This window comes from Mauremys mutica, chromosome 19 (assembly GCF_020497125.1).
Source record: "Mauremys mutica isolate MM-2020 ecotype Southern chromosome 19, ASM2049712v1, whole genome shotgun sequence".
Taxonomy (NCBI): Eukaryota; Metazoa; Chordata; order Testudines; family Geoemydidae; genus Mauremys; species Mauremys mutica.
The window spans coordinates 11,254,552-11,275,114 of NC_059090.1; the positions used below are offsets into that span (position 1 = coordinate 11,254,552).

The following is a 20,563-nucleotide window of genomic DNA, read 5'->3' on the forward strand; positions in this document are numbered from 1 at the left end:
ATGTGAAACAGAAGCAAAGGGGTTTGGGTTAAATCGGGGAGAAAACGGGGTCTGGGGTGCACGGGGGAATGGGGGCAGCTGGGCCCAGGCCTCCCGCCTTTGTTCCTGGACAGAGGGGCTGGCTCCTGCCATGGTAGGCGTGCTCAGCGGGGTTACGTCACAGTGCCAGTTCCAGTGCAGTGGGGCCAGCACCACCCCCATAGGGACCCAGGGCTTGCTTGGGGTGGTTACAACAGGGCCCCTGCAGGATGCTTTTGGGCTTCTCGTCTGGGGCCCCAACATTTGGGCATGGCCCCTTTAAATCAGACATCGCGAGATTTGGCAGGTCTCGAACGGGGCTGCTGAAGAGCTCTTGCCTCTGGTGTCATGGCCGCCGCACGTTCTGTCCACGTGACCCACGCGCGGCTGCGCTGAAGTCGCCCTGCGAGTCCGTCCTCTTGTGTTCGGGGGAGGGCACCGGCGGGTCAAAGGTGAAGGGTCGCCAAGATGGCTGCTCCCGCGCAGCTTGTGGCGTTGCCGGCCTAGCGGGGGCGGGGGCGTATCGGGCTCCGCTGGGACAATGGCCCCGGCTCCGCCGCTCCTCACTGGGAGCCGGGCCTGGCCGAGGCTCCTGGGGCCCCAGAGGGAGCTGCTGGTGCAGGGACTTCAGGGGTCTCGGAGGGGGCTGTTGGGGTCCCCGGTAGGTCGGAGGGGGCTGCAGGCGCTGGGGCCCCAGAGGGGGTTATTGGGGCCCCAGAGGGGGCTGCAGGCGCTGGGGCCCCAGAGGGGGTTATTGGGGCCCCAGAGGGGGCTGCAGGCGCTGGGGCCCCAGAGGGGGTTATTGGGGCCCCAGAGGGGGCTGCAGGCGCTGGGGCCCCAGAGGGGGTTATTGGGGCCCCAGAGGGAGCTGCTGCTGCAAGGTCTCTCCAGAGGCTTTGCCAAGGCAGCCAAGACCAGGAGCAGCAGAGAAGTGAGAGAAGCTGAGGACTCTGCCCCAGTTTTTCAGTACGTGGGGGAGAGGTCCAAGCGGAAGGAGAGGGTGTTTGTCTGGGGTTTCTGTCATGCTGGGGCCCTCGGGATCCCCAGCTTTGTTAAGCCTGATGCAGGCTGGAAAAAGCGCCGGAGGATACAGCCCACACCCTACCGCCTGGACACAGCTGAGAAGGTGAGTGGTAAGAGCTGGGAGGACACTTTGGAAGGCTACTCTGGGGTGGAGATGTGTCCAAGTCAACGTGTTCAGATCCTAACTTCCCCCATGATCACAGGTGTTTTGTCTTGATTGTTTGGCTCAGCTCATTGTAGTGGGAGGGACCAGCTGCAAAATTAGCACCTCAGGCTTTGGCGTAATCATTTTGTTTATTCCTGCCTCTGATTTTTTTTTTTTCCTTCTTTAGGGGGATTTATTTTAAAGTAGCAGTAAAACCTTTTCTCTGGTGATGAGGATATTTTCTGTGGTTTAGTGAGACATAATTGCTAAGGTCAAAGGACCGTTAATGCTAACTCAGTGTAACAGGACTCTCAGCCAGTTTGAATGAAAGCGATAAGGTTTTAAATGCCATGTTGAAAAATGTAGCACAACATATTCATTATAAGAAAGTGATTTTAAAAACTTCCTTAAAATGGTACAATCAGTGGATGGATTGTATCTCAGTGAATCAGACTTGGCAGTGTCTGGCCTAAAATATGAAGCTTTTGGGGGATAATTTAACAGTTTTACCTTAATTCCATTGTTGTTAACGTAGCTGAGTCAATATGCCTAAGGAGAGTTTGTGTCATACCTATCATTGTTTATTATTTGCACTGGGATAGTACTTAGAGACTCCCATCAGGAATGGGATTCCATTGTTCTTGGACCTGTGGAAACACACATGATGGTACGTGCCCCATGGAGTTTGTACACTGTCTAGAGAGCTTTAGCATGGTATATATTATATTGCCAGAGCCATAACAGAGACACGGGAAATGGCAGTGCTAGAGAGCTCAGGGTTTCCTTTAACCCCCCAGAAGAAAAGTATCCCCATAGTCAGTTACTTTTTTGTACCTTTGCACTGTGAAGAAATTAGAAACCCATCTTAAAGAAGTTGTTTAAATTCATTCATCTCCTTTAGCCTAATGCTTGTTGGCTTGCACTCTGCCCAAGGAGGGCTTAAATTTATGTACATGGTTTTTTAGTCTTTATTTTTAAATCCAACTACATACTAGTTTAGAAAACAAAATCCTGTTAGTTTCTGCTATTCAAATTGTGCTTAAGTGGAAGAGTTTTGATGTTCTGTGTCCTGCTTCTCATTTTTTTGTTTGCATGACTGATGCTCCACCAAGTGTTCCAAGACTGGACTGCAGGGGTTGCTGCATTTGTGAATTTAGGTGTATTGATAGAGCTCTAGTCTTATCAAGATGAACAGCTTTTTGGTCTTAAATCTAGCCTGGGCTGTCCAGAATCTGGCACTAGTCATTACTTCCTAGAGTGTTAAACTTGCACCTGAGTACTGTGTCCATACAGTGCTATTACTGAAGCATAAAAAAAAAGTTTAGAATTAATTTTCATCTTCGATTTTATTCAGAAAAGAAGCAAGAAGAATCAGCAGTGCATAATCTCTCTTAGTCTGGACTACTTTGGGGTTGTCTCGTACATTCCACAGACATGACGATGACTTAGCAAAATTTATACGTACTGCTTAGGTCATGTCTAGACTACAGCTGCCACAGTGGCAGAGCTATGGTGGTGCAGCTGTGCCACAATAGAACTGTAGTATAGATGCTTCCCATGTTGACGGAATGGTTTTTTACCCATCAAGAGGTAGTAGCAAAGGGCATGTCTACACTGGCAATTTAGAACGCTGCTCAGGGGTGTTGAATTTCTCGCTCAGAGGTGTGACTCCCCTCTCCCCCCCCGAGCAAAGCAAGTTTCAGCGCCGATGTAGACTGGGCATCAGCGCTGGGAGCTACGCCCCTCATGAAGGTGGTTTTTTTCCCCAAGTGCTGCTAGTGTAGACTAGCCCTAAGATGATGGAAAAATTATTCTGTTGATCTAGCCGTGTCTACACTGGGAGTTAGGTCACCCTAACTACAGTGATCAGGGTGAGAAATTTTCACAGCCCAATGCCACATAGCTAGGTTGATCTAATTTTTAAGCTTAGATCAGGCTGTGTCTTTAACAACAAACAGTACTCTTGGACTAGTTGCTAAAATGAAGAAGTGTTTAGAACAGTGATTCTCAAACTTTTTTTTACTGGTGACATCTTTCACATACCAACCCTCTGAGTGCGACCCCCCCCAACCCCTTATAAATTAAAAATCCTTTTTTATATATTTTATACCATTATAAATGCTGGAGGCAAAGCGGGGCTTGGGGTGGAGCCTGACAGCTCACGACCCCCTCCCCCCCGCATGTAATAACCTCGTGACCCCCTGAGGGGTCCCGACCCCCAGTTTGAGAACCCCTGGTTTAGAAGCTTGTCTAGCAGCTGTTTGAGTTTTATTCTTAAACCCCAACAGCATAAGGACTATTGATGACCCTCTGGTAAGGGCTGTACCCAGAAGACTCCTTTGCCATGAATTGGGGGCAGTGGTCTAAATAAACATGATTCTGAGTTTATAAAATCAAATTAGCTTCAATTTTCCAAAGCAGATTTATAACTCAATGTTTTGCTTCTTTCTTAAAGATATCCTCTGCAGCATGTGGCTATGGCTTCACGCTAATATCCTCAAAAACCACTGACATTACTAAAGTTTGGGGCATGGGGCTGAACAAGGATTCTCAGCTTGGCTTTCAGAGAAGCAGAAAGGATCAAAGTAAGCATCTCGGCTCTTGTAGGGATTTGAGGGGTCAGAAATAAGCTATTGGAAAACTTGCAGGTGTTTCTAGAAGTCTAAATCGCAAGGGAGTTGGGTGACCTTTAAGAAAGAGTGTCCTAGGCATTTCCTGGGGGGTGGAGAGCCAGTGGGGATGGGGAGGAGACTATGATTGAGTTGCAGTGTTGGTGGCTGAGAGGGTTTTTCAGAATTCTGTCATGTAAAGAATTTAGTTCTGTCCATGGAGTGGTTTTATAAATGTATTTTGTATTTGTAGCGTACCAGCCCAGACCCATTTTGGGCAAACCCATCAGCTAGGAAAATTTCTTTGCTACCACCCGTTAGGCACATATTTGGTGGTCATTGCCAGGGTGGTTGTAGATGCTGGAAGTGGTGCCGTTTTTCTGTGTCATGTCATGTTTTAACATTATTGGGCATCCAATCCGAACAAATCATAAAATCACAAAAAGGGCCTTAACTCATGGAAACATAGTTTAATGTTGCCCCAAATTGGCAGATAGCTTCTAAATACAATTGAGACTGCAACTATGTACTCAAAATAGTACTGCTTTGGAAGGCTTGGTAAATATTTAGCCCCAGATGATGTATTGGTGCACGTTTCCCATACTTTTTTTTTGGTCTTTCGTTAAAGCAAAAGGCTAGTCATATGACAGTATGAGCTTGTCGTTATTTGGAGAATGGTCTGATTTGACAAAAGCTTTATCTTTCTGCTGTCTTTATTAAATTACGCAGACAAGACCCCCCTGCTCCCTAATTATAAAACATATTTTTGATGTTGTCTGCCTGGCCAGAGATGAAAGTCTAAAGCACACATGGTACAACTGTAATGATCTTCTTACTAGCACTGAATACAATGACAATACGTGTAAACTTCTTATATAACAGTAAAGACTCTCAATAGAAGGGCTGAAGAATGTCTTGTATGAATATATCGCGTGAGTAACAAAGTATAACCGCGTACTCTTATGTAACCCATGCATCTGACTATTGGCTACTGAATGTCTAATGCAACACCCCTTCATACTCACAAAAATAGTCACAGTAATTTGCAGATAGTTGAAACATGTTTACTCCCCCTCAGAATTTGTGCTGGGTGTGTTCAGTACTCTGTTGCTACACTCGTCACCGTCACAGCTGCATGCATTGGAGCACATGAAATCTTCCCTGCGGCCTTTGCACCTCCTTGTTGCACAGGTACTCTCACAGCTACACTGTCCAAAAGTAAGGATGGCTTCTGGTGCCGGTGGCAGCACCATCATTTTAGGAACAAGATGTCCTGGGCTAGTTATCAGTCATCCATTGTTGACACGACACATAAAGATATTGTACTGTTGCATGAGCCTGACTGATAATTTGCACATTTCAGGTGCTGCCTGAAGGAACCGTTGTTGGTGGCAGTTTCTCACTGGTTTTGTTCTTAGCAAACAACTCATAATACACATTATGCAGAGATGCTTGCTTCTTACCACTGTAAAATAAAAACACCACTGAGACGTAGGCTGCTGACTGAAAAAGCTGCAGTTACCTACCTTCAAATCTTGCTAGTGCTACTGAGCAAAGGCTACTTGATTCAGCTACTGCTTAGTTAATATATAATATATATCTCATAGAACTGGAAGGAACCCTGAAAGGTCATCGAGTCCAGTCCCCTGCCTTCAATAGCAGGACCAAGTACTGATTTTTGCCCCAGATCCCTGAGTGGCTCCCTCAAGGATTGAACTCACAATCCTGGGTTTAGCAGGCCAATGCTCAAACCACTGAGCTATCCCTCCACCCTTCATTAACCCTCTGGTTACATCAGGTCTTTCCATGCCCTGAATTCAAAGTAATGGTCCTAATGTATAAATCACCAACAGGCAGAGATTCGGTTCCCTTCTAGACAGTTGTATCATCTTTGAGGAGTGATCAGGTCTGAGTGTTTCTGCCCAGTGTAGGCAATGGGAGCAGGTAGATAAATGACAGCAGGCAGGTAGGTTACTGAAATTCTGTAACCTGAAATATCTGCAGCTGATATTTCATGCTTGTTCTTGGGATGGAAAGAAATCATTTTTGCACAAAGCTAGGGGAAAATTATCAGTGTGCACAATGAACGTATCTTACTAGCCTTCCCCTGAGCTGGCCAACCCATAGCTCCAACTCCAATAATCCAAACATTAGTAGATTTTCAGTTTGGTTTTACAAAGTGGTGCTCCTGTGAGCAAGACAGGGAACGCCAACGGGTGCCAGAGCCCCACACAGGCTGCAGTAGCATTGCTGTTTAAGGGTAAACTTTTAAAGTGTGCTAAAGTTCATAGAGTCAGATTGGCTTGGAAATTTGTATGCTAGTAGAAGGTCTTGGGTACCGTTTGTGGTGCAAATTTAAAGTCACGGTTAAGGGACTTCTGAGACCCAGCTCCCTCCCTCTCCCAGCAAATGAGCTGTATTTAACGGTAAAGTGCTCCAACATGCAAACGCAGAGCCAGGTTGGCTTGAGAACTGCTCTGCCAGATGAAGACCCAGAGCAGCATCTGGGCTACAGCTCTGGGGTCCCTTGGTGACTAGAGCCTGCACTTCCCCCGATCTGTTTTTGCAATGGGTCAAACTAGCCTGAGAACTCCAGCAGTTGGAGCTACAGATAGCGCTGATGCAGCAGGCCTGCAGTGCTGAGCTGGGGCGTGTGCTCAGCTCTTGCTAGAGGCACTCAGAGTGGAATTCAAGGAGCTAGGAGTGGGTACACTCATTCCACACCATGAGCGCACGTAACTAGAGCTATAAAGGGACTTGGGTGCCTAAATCCCAGGTTTAGGCACCACCGCAATTCACAAAACCCCTGCACAGCTGCTTCCCAACCCTGTCGGTGCCTAAGTTTTTGCTCTAAAAATTCCCTAGCCCCTGCATTTCTGCCTCTGTGCACGTGAACATAAGAATGGCCTTACTGAGTCAGACCAAAGGTCCATCCAGCCCAGTATCCTGTCCTCTGACAGTGGCCAATGCCAGGTGCCCCAGAGGGAATGAACAGAGCAGGTAATCATCAAGTGATCCATCCCGTCACCCATTCCCAGCTTCTGGCAAACAGAGGCTAGGGACACCAATAGCCATTGATGGACCTATCCTCCATGAACGTATCTAGTTCTTTTTTGAACCCTTTTATAGTCTTGGCCTTCACAACATTCTCTGGCAAAGAATCCCACAGGTTCACTGTGCGTTGTGTGAAGAAATATTTCCCTTTGTTTGTTTTTAAACCTGCTGTCTGTTAATTTCATTTGGTGACCCCCTAGTTCTTGTGTTATGTAAAAGGGTAAATAACGCTTCCTTATTTACTTTCTTCACACCAGTCATTATTTTATGGACCTCTATCATATCTCCCTTTAGTGGTCTCTTTTCCAAGCTGAAAAGTCCCAGTCTTTTTACTCTCTCTTCATATGGAAGCTGTTCCATACCCCAAATAATTTTTGTTGCCCTTTTCTGAACCAATTTCAATATCTTTTTTGAGATGAGGTGACCACATTTGCACACAGCATTCAAGATGTGGGTGTACCATGGATTTATATAGTGGCAATATGATATTTTCTGTCTTATTATCTATCCCTTTCTTAATGGTTCCCAACATTCTGTTTGTTTTTTTGACTGTCACTGCACATTGAGTGCATGTTTTCAGGGAACTGTCTGCAAGGATACCAACATCTTTCTTGAGCGGTAACAGCTAATTTGCACCCCTTCATTTTATACGTATAGTTGGGGTTATGTTTTCCAATGTGTGTACCTTTGCATGTATCAAGATTGAATTTCATCTGTGAGTTTGTTGCCCAGTCACACAGTTCTGTGAGATCTTTGTAGTCTGTTTTGGACTCAACTATCTTGGGTAATTTTTGTATCTGCAAATTTTGCCACCTCAGTTTACCCCCTTTCCCAGCTCATTGATGAAAATATTGACTAGGACTGGTCCCAGTACAGACCCCTAGGGGATGCCACTATTTACCCCTCTCCATTCTGAGAGGTGACCATTTATTCCTGCGCTTTGTTTCCTATCTTTTAGCCAGTTACTGATCTGTGAGACGACCTTTCCTCTTATCCTGTGAGCCTCATGCCTGAGCCCCAGCCTGATTCTCAAACCATTGTGCTGCTTATCTTCCCTTGGGGGCTCAATTGGGTGGGCGCCTAATACCACACAAGGCAGTTGGGGAGGCCAGGGCCTCTTTTATAATGTTTAGCCTAATGGTTAGTGTATTCACCTGGGATCTGGCAGAGCCTGGGTCAGTTTCCTCTCCTGGCCTCAGGAGGAGCTGGGATTTGAACAGCGATCTGTCACTTCTTCTTAGATCAGTGTCCTCAGCAGAGGTGCCTCTGCCTCCTCACTTTTACCCTTTGGTTAGGGCACTCACCTGGGGTGGGGGTGAGTCTGCTTTGATTCCCCAGTCTACCGACTGAGAAGGGATGTGAACTGGGATCTGCTGTCTCGCAAGTGCATGCCCTGAGTGCTGAACTAAGGGATCTTGTGATGTGGGTTGCTCTTCTTCTCTTGTTCAATTCTCCTTCTGCCTGCCTGCCTGGTGGGATGTCAACAGCCATCTCCGAAGTTCTAGGCTAGGTGGGGTCCTGGTGTGGGGCTCCCTCAGGCTTTCCTCTTGAAGCTGTTCCACTTTAATTAGCAATTAATTGGTCCAAATAAAGAGTAAATGCTGAGCAGTCCCCTAGAGTGTAGAGGTCTGGTTACTAAGCTGTGCTGCTGGGGATGGAGTGATCCTTAGTGCAGTAATGAGGGCACTCACTTGACAGATGCCTGTTCAAATCCCTTCTCCTCAGGCACGTGGGGGAATTACACCAGCCTTGCCTACAGCCTGGCTGAGTATCCAAACTGCCAAGCTACAGGTTTCACAGGAGGCCTCTGCCTCCTTTCCCCTGTCCCTCAGCTGGTTTGGGGGGCATTAGGCCGGTACCTAAAAGTCTTTTTAAAACAAAACAAAACAAACACCACAGTCTAGGCACCTACTCACTTAACTCCATCTTCAAATGCTTCCAGGCATGTTTGAGCTTTTTCTAAGATGCGTCTCTTCTCATCTTCTGGGAAAACATCATTGTTCATGGAATCGTCAAGTACCATCCATTTCATTGGTTCATTGCCTCATTCATAAGTTTGGGGGATTCTAATGCAGAGTTGTATGCTTTCCCGTGGCTGATGACTGAAGCACCCCAGTCTGAGGTCTCGCAGTTAGGAATCTTTCTCTTGATATTCAGCCTAAATTTCCCTTTAACTTCATCCCATTACTTCTAGTTATGCCTCAGTTACCACACTAAATGATTCTTCTCCATCCTGGGTAATTACATCCTTCAATTTTATTAGACTGATATCATCCCCCCCCCCCCAAACTCCAGGGCAAGCTATCAATATTTAGCCCTCGTACTCTTTCCTCTCCAGCTATCTGATCACTTTGGTTGCTCTTCTCTGGGCTTGTGTGCACAACGGAGCCTTTGCTGGTATAGCTTTGCTGACAGAGCCCCCTAGTGGAGGCCAAAAGGTTTTTTTGTGTGTGCGCAGGTCTAGCTACATCTCCCTGAACAATATTCACTAAACCATCAGTAGCACTGTTCTGGCGGTAGGTGTGTCTACACCACAGGTTTTGCCAGCAAAGTTATACTGACCAGGGCATGTGACACCCCCCCCCCCCCCCCGCTTCTAGCTGACATAACTGTAATGCTGCCTGTAGTGGCTCAAGAGTGGGAGCACCAACCTCAGGGCAGACTGTTAGGAACCAGGACACAAACCCCAGACTGGTTGTGACTTATATACTTAGATCTCACCACTCAGTTGTCAAGTGTAAACTCCTCAGGCTCTATAACAGCCTTAACTTGGAGTCACAGGCAGTCTCCTTGGTACTCTGATCTATCTTGCCACCCACGTGAGCGTCTCTCTGTGACAGATGGTTCCTTACAGCAAGAGTCACAGCAATATTCAGGTTACTCCCAGTCCCAAAGGACCAGTCGCTTACTCCAGGTCACCTGCACCTTAGATCTCACACCAGTGACAACACTTGTAACCAAGCCTATAAAAATTATAAGAAGATTGATTAGATAGGAGAAGGAAATGAGTTATTTACCAAGTGAAACCAGGTGAACATACACACACATGAGAAACAGTCATGTGTTTCAAAAGGTAATAGACGCTTCTACAATAAGCAAGCTCTGTATATCCGTTAGAGCTAACCCAGGCTAAGCAGCTCAGGCTCTCTTATGCCTAGACGATCCTTGCCCTCTTCTCCTCCCCCCCCCAGAGTTGAAGCAGCATAGAGATGCCTAGTTCCTTTTGTTTGGTGTTTTCATCCCCTCCTGCCATGTGCTCTGAGCTGCAAACTCAGCTGACAGGAGGAATCCACTTGCATGACTCATGGGTGGAGGGATAGCTCAGTGGTTTGAGCATTGGCCTGCTAAACCCAGGGTTGTGAGTTCAATCCTTGAGGGGGCCATTTGGGGATTTAGTTGGGGATTGGTCCTGCTTTGAGCAGGGGGTTGGACTAGATGATCTCCTGAGGTCCCTTTCAGCTCTAATAATCTCTGATTCTGTCTGCATGGGAGGAGAGCAGAAGTAGTCTTTTTTGTCCTCTTTAACATCCCACAATAGTCTGTCTGGTGTTGATGGACCTTTCCTGTTGGGAAGGACATAACATCTTGTGTTGCAGATCAGCACTTCATACTAATTAATATCTCTCTCCTGTCTGGTGATTTACATAGAGTCACAGAGGCTTACAAATATTACCTTACTGTATGGGATACAGATGCTGTAAGTTAGATTAATGCATGCAGCAACTCTCAACCATTTAATAAAGCCTAAACACTAAACATGTTCTTATAGGTATTAGAATGATTTTAACAATATTAACATACAGGTGAGTCAGCCTCATTCCAGCTATGTTTGCGTCAGTGTTCAATTGAGACATGGGGATTTTGGCATGAGCCGGCACCTGTTCTGCCAGCATCACGACGTTCATTAGGGGATGTGATTTTTTTTTTTTAAACACACTTCTGGCTGACCTAGCTTTGTAGTGTAGTTTAAGTCTCAGAACTCCCTCCAGCCTGTCAATATCTTTCTGGTATTTAGATGCTGATGTGGCCGCATTAGAGAGCGATAGAATGGCTATTGTGTAGGCAGTCTCCTGTATTGCATTTCCTATTTGCATTGCAAGCCCCCTCCAGTCACTAAGATCCAGATTGTTGATACCTACAAAGAGGGTATCTGTCCGTACAAGAGATCCTAGTCAATCAGTGGGATGACTTGTGGCGTAAGGTACTTCTACTCACTGTGAGTAAAGATATCGCAGTCTGATCTTAAGGGAGTCATTTTCCCTCTAGTATAATTTCTTCCTTTGATACATTTGTAAAAGCTCTTCATCTCCCTTTAACCTTTTGCCTAGCACTAATTATATTTTGCATTTTTGCTGCTTTTTTCTTTTCCCTTATGGCCTAAACTAATTGTATATTTTGTTGAGTTACCAACTCTTTCATTTCTAGTACAATATTTAAAAAAACCTTTACATCTTTGATTCCTTGCGAAGCCACATTTGCTGCTGCCTGTTCCTTGTATTCCTTTTTCCTAGAGGAATTTTAATCTGCTATGCTTTAAGTATGGTGTCATGAGGCTCCCTATTCACCTTCCACACTGACTTTGGATGTTTTCTCCCATTGTGTCGGAGTCACAAAGCCCCCAGTTCAGCAAAGTAGTTAAGCACATGCTTAACTTCAAGCTCATCACTTCAAGCTTTACTGCTTTGCTGAAATGAAAATTTCAAATTCCCTGAATGTGGCCGCCTAAAATCTAATGCCACCAAACTCCTGCATTCTGTGAATTGCTTACTGAGCAGAATCCAGTGCTTGCTGTTTCCAAGCCTTTCCTATTAGCAATTAGTATGAGATAGATCCAGGTTACCCCTTGACTCTGGTTAGGATCTTTGCTTTCTGGATCATAAATTGTCTTTTACCTATCATAGGCGCCTGTTTGGCAATGTGTGTTTATAAATACAATCCGCCAGCAAACACACACCAAGTTCAGTTTGTAGAAGTTGTTAATTTCTGATTTGTCTGTTCCTTCTTAAAGCTAAAAGCTATGAGTATGTCTTGGAACCATCTCCCATTCCATTACCACTGGACACTCCCCAGGAGACTCGGATCTTGCAGGTGTCTTGCGGAAGAGCTCATTCCCTGATCCTGACAGACAAGGAAGGAGGTACAGTATCACTTATAGTGGTGGCAAGGGACAACAGATTTGTCGGAGAAAAACTCAGTTCTCGCTTTCTGTTTGGGTACAGCAAAATCAAATACTTTATTCTTTCTCTAGTAATTACAATAGAGGGAGGGAGTGTCCTAGGAAACAGGGTTGCCCCTTGTCCCGGACAGGTCTCTCTCAATTGGTAAACAATTACAACAAGCATTTATACCTTTGTTACAGACAATAGCTAGCAATAATGGAGACAGTAAAAGAGAAACAATTGCATTTGTTTATACATAAGCCTTTCTGCTGTCTTATTTGTCTCACTACTAGAAAAAGCAAGCCTGCATATTTGGTTTTCATTGCAAGGTCGTAATAACCTTTTACACAGTTCATTCGTCTGTCTCACATTATCTTGCTTCTACAAATCTCACGTCATTAGGGTCACAGCTAGCCTAACTCATGCTAACTAACTGACATGCATTAAGATCCCTTCAAATCCTTGTTAATTATTTCCTTGCTTCCACAGATTGCTCAAGCCTTTTCTCTTTTCTTTCCTTAAAAGCTGAACCCACACCTGACTGTATAAATATGGCACGTGGAAGTGTGTTTTCAACCCTTAAAGCAGGATTGTTCAGTGGAGGAAAAGCTCTAAGCTTAAATCTTCTTTGCATTCTGCGTTCCATCTGGCATGAGATGTAGATGTTTTTGTACTGCAAGTATTCTAAAATATGGTTGGTTTGTTTAGCCCTGGGGCTTATTAAGTGTAGGGTATTTTGTCTTTTTCAGCTGGATGTATTTTCTAATTCAGGTTTCGAACAGCTGTGGCATTTTCTTTGTGAAACCTCTAAGTGCTACTTGTCTGGGTAGAATGTTGCATTCATAAATGTAATGAATTAATATGCCTCTGTATAGAGGAATGCCTGTGTTGACTGGCTCTCAACTGTCCTGAGAATTCTTTAGCACACCAACTTCAGCGCAATATTTAGCATCCCAGTGCAGCCGTTGATCCCTGGGAGAATTGATCACTTGATTTACTGCTTCTGTGGAAATGCTGATCTTATTTCTAAATCTCCTAGGCAACAGTGGAACGAGCTAGTCAATTATGAAGGAATGGCCACTAGCCTCCAGGTACCAGTACGGTGCATATGACATTACTGCTTAGACATTGTTGCCTGAAATGTCTTGAATCTCTCATATTTAGGTGAACCCTGGTGAGATGGTTCAAAATCATCTTGTGGGTGCTTGAGAGCCAAGCATTTTGGGTGTATGTTGGGATTTTGCAGGCCATGTTGCAGTTAGGAGCCAACATCTGTGAGAGAATAAATGCTTGATATTAACTCTCATAGCTAAATGGAAGTCACATAAAGGCAATTGTTGTTTTTCAGTCTTCAGCATGGGCAACAATTCCTATGGGCAGTGTGGCCGAAAAGTTATTGAAGGTGAAATTTACAGGTGAGAATACCCCTCCAAATTCATATCCTTTATTTTTGCATAATAGAAATAACCTATCATTAATTTTCAATTAGAGCTAGGTGGGGAAAGGTGACTGTGAAAGGACATTGGTCAAGGTTGCCCGGTCCAAAAACTAACCATTCATGCCTGGGAGGTCTAACCCTCCACTGGGACTGTGGGTAAAGCCTCACAGGGCCCGAGCACTGTGGGGTCACCATGCTCTTGAGATATAAAACAGGCATAAGCAGCTGGCTTCCTTTTCCACAGACGTTAGCAAGAAAATACCAAATTACATAAACAGTTCAAGACCAGTGTGATTTGCAGCCAGTTTTCAATCTTTAGCCTCCCAGATGGTGATAGTGCCCAGGTGTGTCAGTGTGTATATAATCAAAATGGTAGAAACAAGCATTTGATCCTGAACAGCAAGTCCTTTTACAGCACAGTCTGAATCTACAGCTGGGGAAGGAGCAATAGTAATAGGCACTTAGGTAGGGCTTTATGGAGTGAAACATACCATACAGACAGTAATTCTCCAAACCCCCCTGGGAGGAGAGGGCAGTATTGTTATCCCTCCGTATGTGGACAGGGAGACAGAGCCAAAGGGATTCTCTCACTCACAGTCACAGGTGCTGTGGCAGAGCATGGACTGGAACTCAGCAGCTGCTGATGCCTAATTCTGTGCTTAATCCACAAAGTAAGATGCTCTCGGTAAACGTAAGGAAGCCTAATCAGTATTTTAGCTTGTTGTTCTTTGATGCCTTCATGCTGGAAAGTGGTCACTTCCCAGCATTAGATGGTAACCATACTTCACGGGTACTTAAAAATTCTATTCACCAGCTGTGACAGAATCAAAACCGACCTTGCCTTGCTTGGCTCCTCAGTTGAGACTATCATTCTCTACCCTTACAGGTCTATTTTCTTTACTTTATACTCCTTTCCCCAGTGGAGGTTTTTAGTACAGCTTTTCTCCATCCCTACCAATGTAGTGCCAGGTAATGTACTGTGAGAACAGGTAGATTAGTGCTAAATTAATTTGGAGAGGCGGTATAATCTAGGGACTGGAATCAGGAGCTCCTGAGAGAAAAGTACCATCTCTACCAAGTAGAACTCCTATTGCTTTAGAGTAGTCCCTTAAACTAATCTATAAAAAGGGGAAATCATTTCCCTCCCTTCAGAAGATGGAAAGTGCTCTATAGTCTTAAGTGTTCTGAGTACACGGGGAAAGGGAGTCTTCACCAGATGTTTTGCAAAGACAGTGTCAGGGTTCCTTCCCCACTCTGAACTCTGGGGTACAGATGTGGGGACCCGGATGAAAGACCCCCTAAGCTTATTTTTATCGGCTTAGGTTAAAACTTTCCCAAGGCACAAGTTCCACCTTGTTCTTGAACAGTATGCTGCCACCACCAAGTGATTTAGACAAAGAATCAGGAAAAGGACCACTTGGGGGAATATTTTGGGGGAAATAGGACTCCCTTTCCCGGGGAAGGCTTGAGAATAATCTCCTCACCAATTGGTATAGGTGAACAATAGAACAATGAAACAATCAATCGGGTTCTTAAAAGAAGAATTTTAATTAAAGAAAAGGTAAAAGAATCACCTCTGTAAAATCAGGATGGTAAATACTTTACAGAATAACAAAAAATTCAGAAAAACAGAGGATTTCCCCTCTAGGCAAAAAACAGGGTTTTAGAGTTACAAAAACAGGGATAAGCCTCCCTCTAGCACAGGGAAAATTCACAAGCTAAAACAAAAGATAACCTATTTCTGCAATACTAGAGGCTTAGTCCAGATATGCTTAAGGAGATGTATTTTTCCTGCCCTGGTTCCTTACTGACTCGAAGAGAACAAAACAAAGACACAAACAAAAACCTTCCCCCCCCCCCACAGATTTGAAAGTATCTTCTCCCCTTATTGGTCCGTTTGGTCAGGTGCCAACCAGGTTATCTGAGCTTCTTAACCCTTTACATGGTAAAGAGGGATTTTATGCTACCCGTAGCTGTACGTTTATGACAGAGAGCAAGCCTCTGGAAGTTTCAGTTGCAAACCCTTGAAATCTTCCCCTCTTTCTCTGCCGGTGATGTAGTGAGAGCCATCTAATTCACCGACTGCGAAAGTTTGACGGCAGGGTTGTGCAGGTAAGAGCCTTTTCTCAATCTAAAACCTGTCTGAGGATGGGGGTCGGTCAACTGATGTCTTCTAAAATGGGAAAGGGCCCCTACTGCTTGATTCTTTGTGGCTTGAGCAATTCCCCACTGCCCAGCTAGTGTGATTGACCTTGCTGGGTCTGAATACCTGGGAGGACCAGATAGGAGCAGGAAACATGAGACCTTAGTTGATGGGCACCCTCTGCTGCTGAATTTCTTTGGCTGCATTTAAGAGTATTATCTGTTGTGAGAGGCCTATCCCTGACCACTTCTCAGTCATCTCGGCCTTCTCTTTTGTGTCTGCTGCCTCTCCTTTTACCACCATCAGTTTGCAGCATTGGGCACTGAGACCTTTCATTTGTGAAGTCCCAAGTGCTATCCAGCGCCTTAACCATGAGCCCATTCTCCCTGTAAATTGCCAACTAGATTCCACATAAGATCAGATTCTAGATGAGGATTTCTAGGATTGGGTGAAACCTAATGAGCACACATGAGCGGCCTGCTATTTCATGCAACTGCAGTAATTACATGCACAAAGTGGTCAGTTCACCTGCACAGCTGGCCATTTGCATGGCCATGTACCTGGATTGCATGTGTGCACTTGGGAAAGTTTGCCCCATAAAATCCACCAAGTGACCGCTTAGACAGCAAGGTAACTAATCCAGGCCAGTGGGGTGGGAGAGGACCCCATTATATTTGGCCAATTTTTTAAAAAAATAAGTCCTTTAATGTTAAAAGCCTAAATCCTCATTTAGACTCTTAATCACTAGCCAGATTTCCAGGTGTCCTGAGCACCTAGCTCCCTGTGATATTGGTGTCAGCTCTTAGGTGCTCACTGTTCTTGAAAATTTACCCAGTGATTTAGGAGTGACTTTAGGCTTCGCCTTTGGAAATTTTGTCCCTAGCTCAGTGATACTCAGACCTCAGTGGTTCAGGAGCCAAATTAGCGATTAGCATTACCCAAGGGAGCCACAGTTGTGTGAATTCATTGTTTAATTTACTATAGTACTAGATATTCAAATTTAAACAGTATGACAGGGAAATAAAATACTTAGTGTGTGTGTATATTTAGTGTGTGTGTGTGTATATATATAAAATAAAAATAAATATATTTTCTCACAGCAAACAAAATAATAATTTAGTTTAAATTGATAACTTAATTGGTTAATAATAGTAAAAGCATCCAGATTGGTTAATAATTAAATCACACAGTGTTTAATGTCATGTGCCGCAAAGAGCGGCAGGGGACACATTAAAGAGCCACTTGCGGTTCACGAGCCTCTGTCTGAGTATCACTGGAATAGCTCATACCAGTCCCATGACAGGCGTGAGTAAAACAGTATCAGTTCCAGAACAGATGTGGAGTGGCAAAGGGACATTCCAGGTTGCCGTAGTTCTTAAGTCAAAGAATCAAATTTCACGGTGTAGCTGACATTACATGAGCCAGAAAATACCATTCTGGGGGAGGTGTCTTAGCAGTTGCGATGGAGTTCTCTTCTATCATTCGCTGAGGCCATTTTATGATGTTGGGGTACTGCATGCTTGGGCCTCTCTGTTCACTGTGTTGTTTAGAATTCCATAACAAATTAGATTTCCACTTCAGGAGCTCCCTACAGACAAAAGCCAAAATTCTGCTGTGTTCACCAAGGCCGGTATTGGGGTGGTTTTGACCTTCCCTCTCACACGTGCAGCTGTTGTATTTGCTCTGGACGGAAGGCCAAAAAATTGGCAAGTTCTGGCTAAAGAGAACGGGCATGTTGAGTACAAGAGGTCCACATTCATAGGTCCGCACATGATGTCACAGTGCACTAATTCTCAACATGATCTGACGTAGCTTTTCACTTGCCTGTAGATCGTCTGTGGGCAGGATCACAGTCTGTTCAGGACTGAGAGGGGCGAGGTTTACTCCTGTGGATGGGGAGCTGATGGACAAACAGGTAGGCCTTTCAGAAAAGTGGAAGCTGAGTAAATCCAACAAGTACTAGTAAAAGCTTGGAACAGTGCTTGCTGTGCTCAACTGACTGTAAGACAGAATGCCAGATATTTAATAGTGGTAGCAAGTAGAGATACGGTACATTGCAACTCACCTGTGTTAAAACCTGTTTGAGAATATTTCTATCTCCAGTGCATAGGTATGGGATTGCTATATAGTGCTTGAAATAGTCATAGCGATCCCATCTCAACATATTGGTGCGCCTTGACATGAAACGCTTTTCTGTCCACACAGGCAAGATACAAATATGTTATATATACAGTATATAGACAATACCCTACACACTCGCTGCTTTTGTGAATGAGCCGAGCCTATTCCTTTTATTTTTGGGGGGGATGAGGGTAGTGGAACAGCTAGAAGGGAAATTTGAATGTCCTCTGGCCTTGCTAAGTTTTAGGCCCTGTTTGATCTTAAGACTCCCCCCACATCCATGGTGAGACATGAGAAGTGGCAATGGGGAAGGACTCTAGTTGGGGTGTGGTGGGTGGGTGTCTCCACCAGACCTCGATTTAAGTTGCTTACAGATTCCTTCCCCTGTTCGTGGCACATGAGGGATTCTCCAAGCAAACAAAAAGGTCCTTCTCCCTCTTCTTCCCCTGAGAGGGGGAAAATCTGCTCCTCCTTTTGGTCACCCCCACTTTGTACCTGGTCCCTGCAGTCTCGGGGGCATCAAGGTCTGCAACTGTCGTCTTCTATGCTGATCTGTCCCTGTAGCCAGTACTCTGGCCCCCCGGTCACCACCCCTTCCTGTGGCAGACTTTCCCAAGCTGCTTCCCTCCAGGCACCGCAAGCCTCACACGTGTCTGCTCAGTGCTGGCTGAGCCCAGAATTGCTCATTAGCCTTTTCTCCACTGGAGTGAGGCTGTGCCCCCTCACAGGGCGGGGTTACCTGTCCAGCTCTATATTGCCTTTACCTACTGCTGCTGTCCTTGTTCCAGACTCTTCGCTCCCCCGCCCAATCCCTCAACTTGCTGTTCTTGACTGAGACTGCTGCTTTTGCTGTCCTAGGCAGGGAGCCGTGGCCAAGGTCCTTCTCCTGAGAGCTTCTCCTGTCTCTGGGGGCTTCTTCTGAGGCCTTCCTCTGAGTTGCTCCTGCTGCCCTCTAAGCTGGGTGGTTCTTCTATCCCTCCTGTTTGGCTGCATCATGCTGCCTATTGCTTCCTCTTACTGCTCTCCCCAGTTTGTGTCTCCACTCCCAAACTAGCTTTCCATCTGGCCCCAGGCAGCCTGTCAGCATACCAGCCTGCCTCTTCGCCTTGCCCCACCTACACTTGTGAAATATGTTGTGACCCACCTGTGTTTCTGAGGGGACAGGAAATGTAACTGTTTTAGCCTGGGTCTCAGCTGGGTTTGAAACAGCATTCGCTAACACATCTGTCTGCAGAGGCAAGATAAAACCATGTTCTAACACAGGGGAGGGGTGGTCACAATATATTTCACAGCTGTGTTAGAACATGGTTCTTTAGGTAGTGTGGATTGTGTCTTAGCCACTTCTGCAGAGCAGGACCAGACATCTAAGTGGAAGTTGTCTGTTTGTTCGCATCTTTTCATTAGCGCACGCACACACACAGCATTAATCACAAGTGGTGTGTGAACAAATTGTTCCACAGCAGGGGGACAGGTTCCCCGGGAGCCCTAGATGTGCTGGCATGTGCATTAGCTCAGGAGCCTGCTGAGGTAAATGAGCGCAATGAAGCAGCGTGATGACTGGTCACATCAAGCCCCAGGAGTTGTCATGTTGAGTCATTTTATTTTTGATCCAGGTCCTAGTCTCACTCCTGAATTGTCCAGACCCATGCTATCAAGAAAGCTCATTTACTTTCTTCTAGGCAATTGGTCTGTGAGATGTTGTGAGGAATGGGAGTTCTGTGCAGTTAGTATTGTTTCAATGTGCTCAGCCCACAGGACAGGCGAACAGGTCTTTCTTCCACTCAGTAGTGACCTGTTTGGTTGATTCAGGAGGGGAGTTAATTGACTCTGGGGGGAAACCTGAGTGTTTGGTGATAGCAATGAAGGACCTTTAGGAGTGTAAAGTGGGGAGGGAAAGTGGTGAATTGGAGTATGCATGCTTTACGTAATCCATTGTATGGTAGCCTCAGTGTTTTTAAAAGCCACCCCCAAAATACAGGGTGGATTCCAAATGTGAGCAGAAAGATTCCTCTGCCTTACATCAGAGCTGATAGTCACCAGTCAGAGGGTAGGAATTGGTTGGCTTTGTAGCAGATGGAGGAAGAACTGCTGCAACATACTTTGCTCGGGATAGGTGCATTAGCTACAGCTGCTGCTAGTTCCCAATGCATGTTTTTGGGTAATAGGCCTTGCCTTGGATCATGGGTACCAAGGTAAGAAACTAACTTGTCTGCTCAACATGAAAGAAGAGTGTGGGGCTGGTACTAGAATGATTCATAACAGCCCAGTCATAAGAAAAAGATCACTGGGAGGCTCACCACTGTTGACTTGAGATGGGTAAAGGGTGGTGGGCCTTTTTAAAAAATAGTCCTGTTAGCACAAAAGCCTGGGAGATTTTGAGCACTTGCAACTCCCATTGAAAATGCAGGTTCTCAACAGCTGTTCCATAGATTAAAGCTAGAAGAGACTATTGTGATAATCTAAATCTGACCTCCTGCATAACACAGACCATAGGGCTTCCCTGAGCTAATTCCTGTTTAACCATCCTATTAAGATCAAGTATTTTAGTGTAGCATTATCTTGTTCTGAAATACACTGGACTGTAACAAGTATCAGGGGGTAGCCGTGTTAGTCTGTATCCACAAAAACAACAAGGAGTCCGGTGGCACCTTAAAGACTAACATGTATTTGGCATAAACTTTCGTGGGTAAAAAAACCCACTTCTTCAGATGCATGGATTTTTTAACCACAAAAGCTTATGCCCAAATAAATCTGTTAGTCTTTAAGGTGCAGCCGGACTCGTTGTTGTTTTTGTGGCCTGTAACAGCAGAACATCTCTACAGAGACAGACAGTGGAACCAAACTGTTTGATCT

The 20,563-nt window shown here is 45.2% G+C and overlaps 2 protein-coding genes across 4 annotated transcripts in view; one reads left to right on the forward strand and one right to left on the reverse strand.

Annotated features, from left to right (window-relative positions):
• Positions 1–465: 465 nt before the first annotated feature.
• The window catches only part of RCC1L (RCC1 like), a 47,852-nt gene continuing 27,754 nt past the window's right edge, over positions 466–20,563 (forward strand). The window contains 7 exon segments of the mRNA XM_044993891.1: positions 466–701; positions 894–1,144; positions 3,642–3,771; positions 11,858–11,986; positions 13,357–13,423; positions 15,507–15,558; positions 17,420–17,504. Coding sequence (XP_044849826.1) covers positions 560–701; positions 894–1,144; positions 3,642–3,771; positions 11,858–11,986; positions 13,357–13,423; positions 15,507–15,558; positions 17,420–17,504 — 856 coding nt within the window. The 5' untranslated portion in view covers positions 466–559.
• The window catches only part of LOC123353096 (40S ribosomal protein S6-like), a 29,001-nt gene continuing 20,661 nt past the window's right edge, over positions 12,224–20,563 (reverse strand). For 2 of the 3 annotated variants that reach the window (XR_006574397.1, XR_006574395.1), the window contains exon 6: positions 12,224–13,280. The gene's annotated coding sequence lies outside the window, so the exon portion shown is untranslated. Of the gene's footprint in view, positions 13,281–15,108; positions 17,589–20,563 lie in introns of those variants that run through there. The other variant, XR_006574396.1, reaches the window with a different exon arrangement.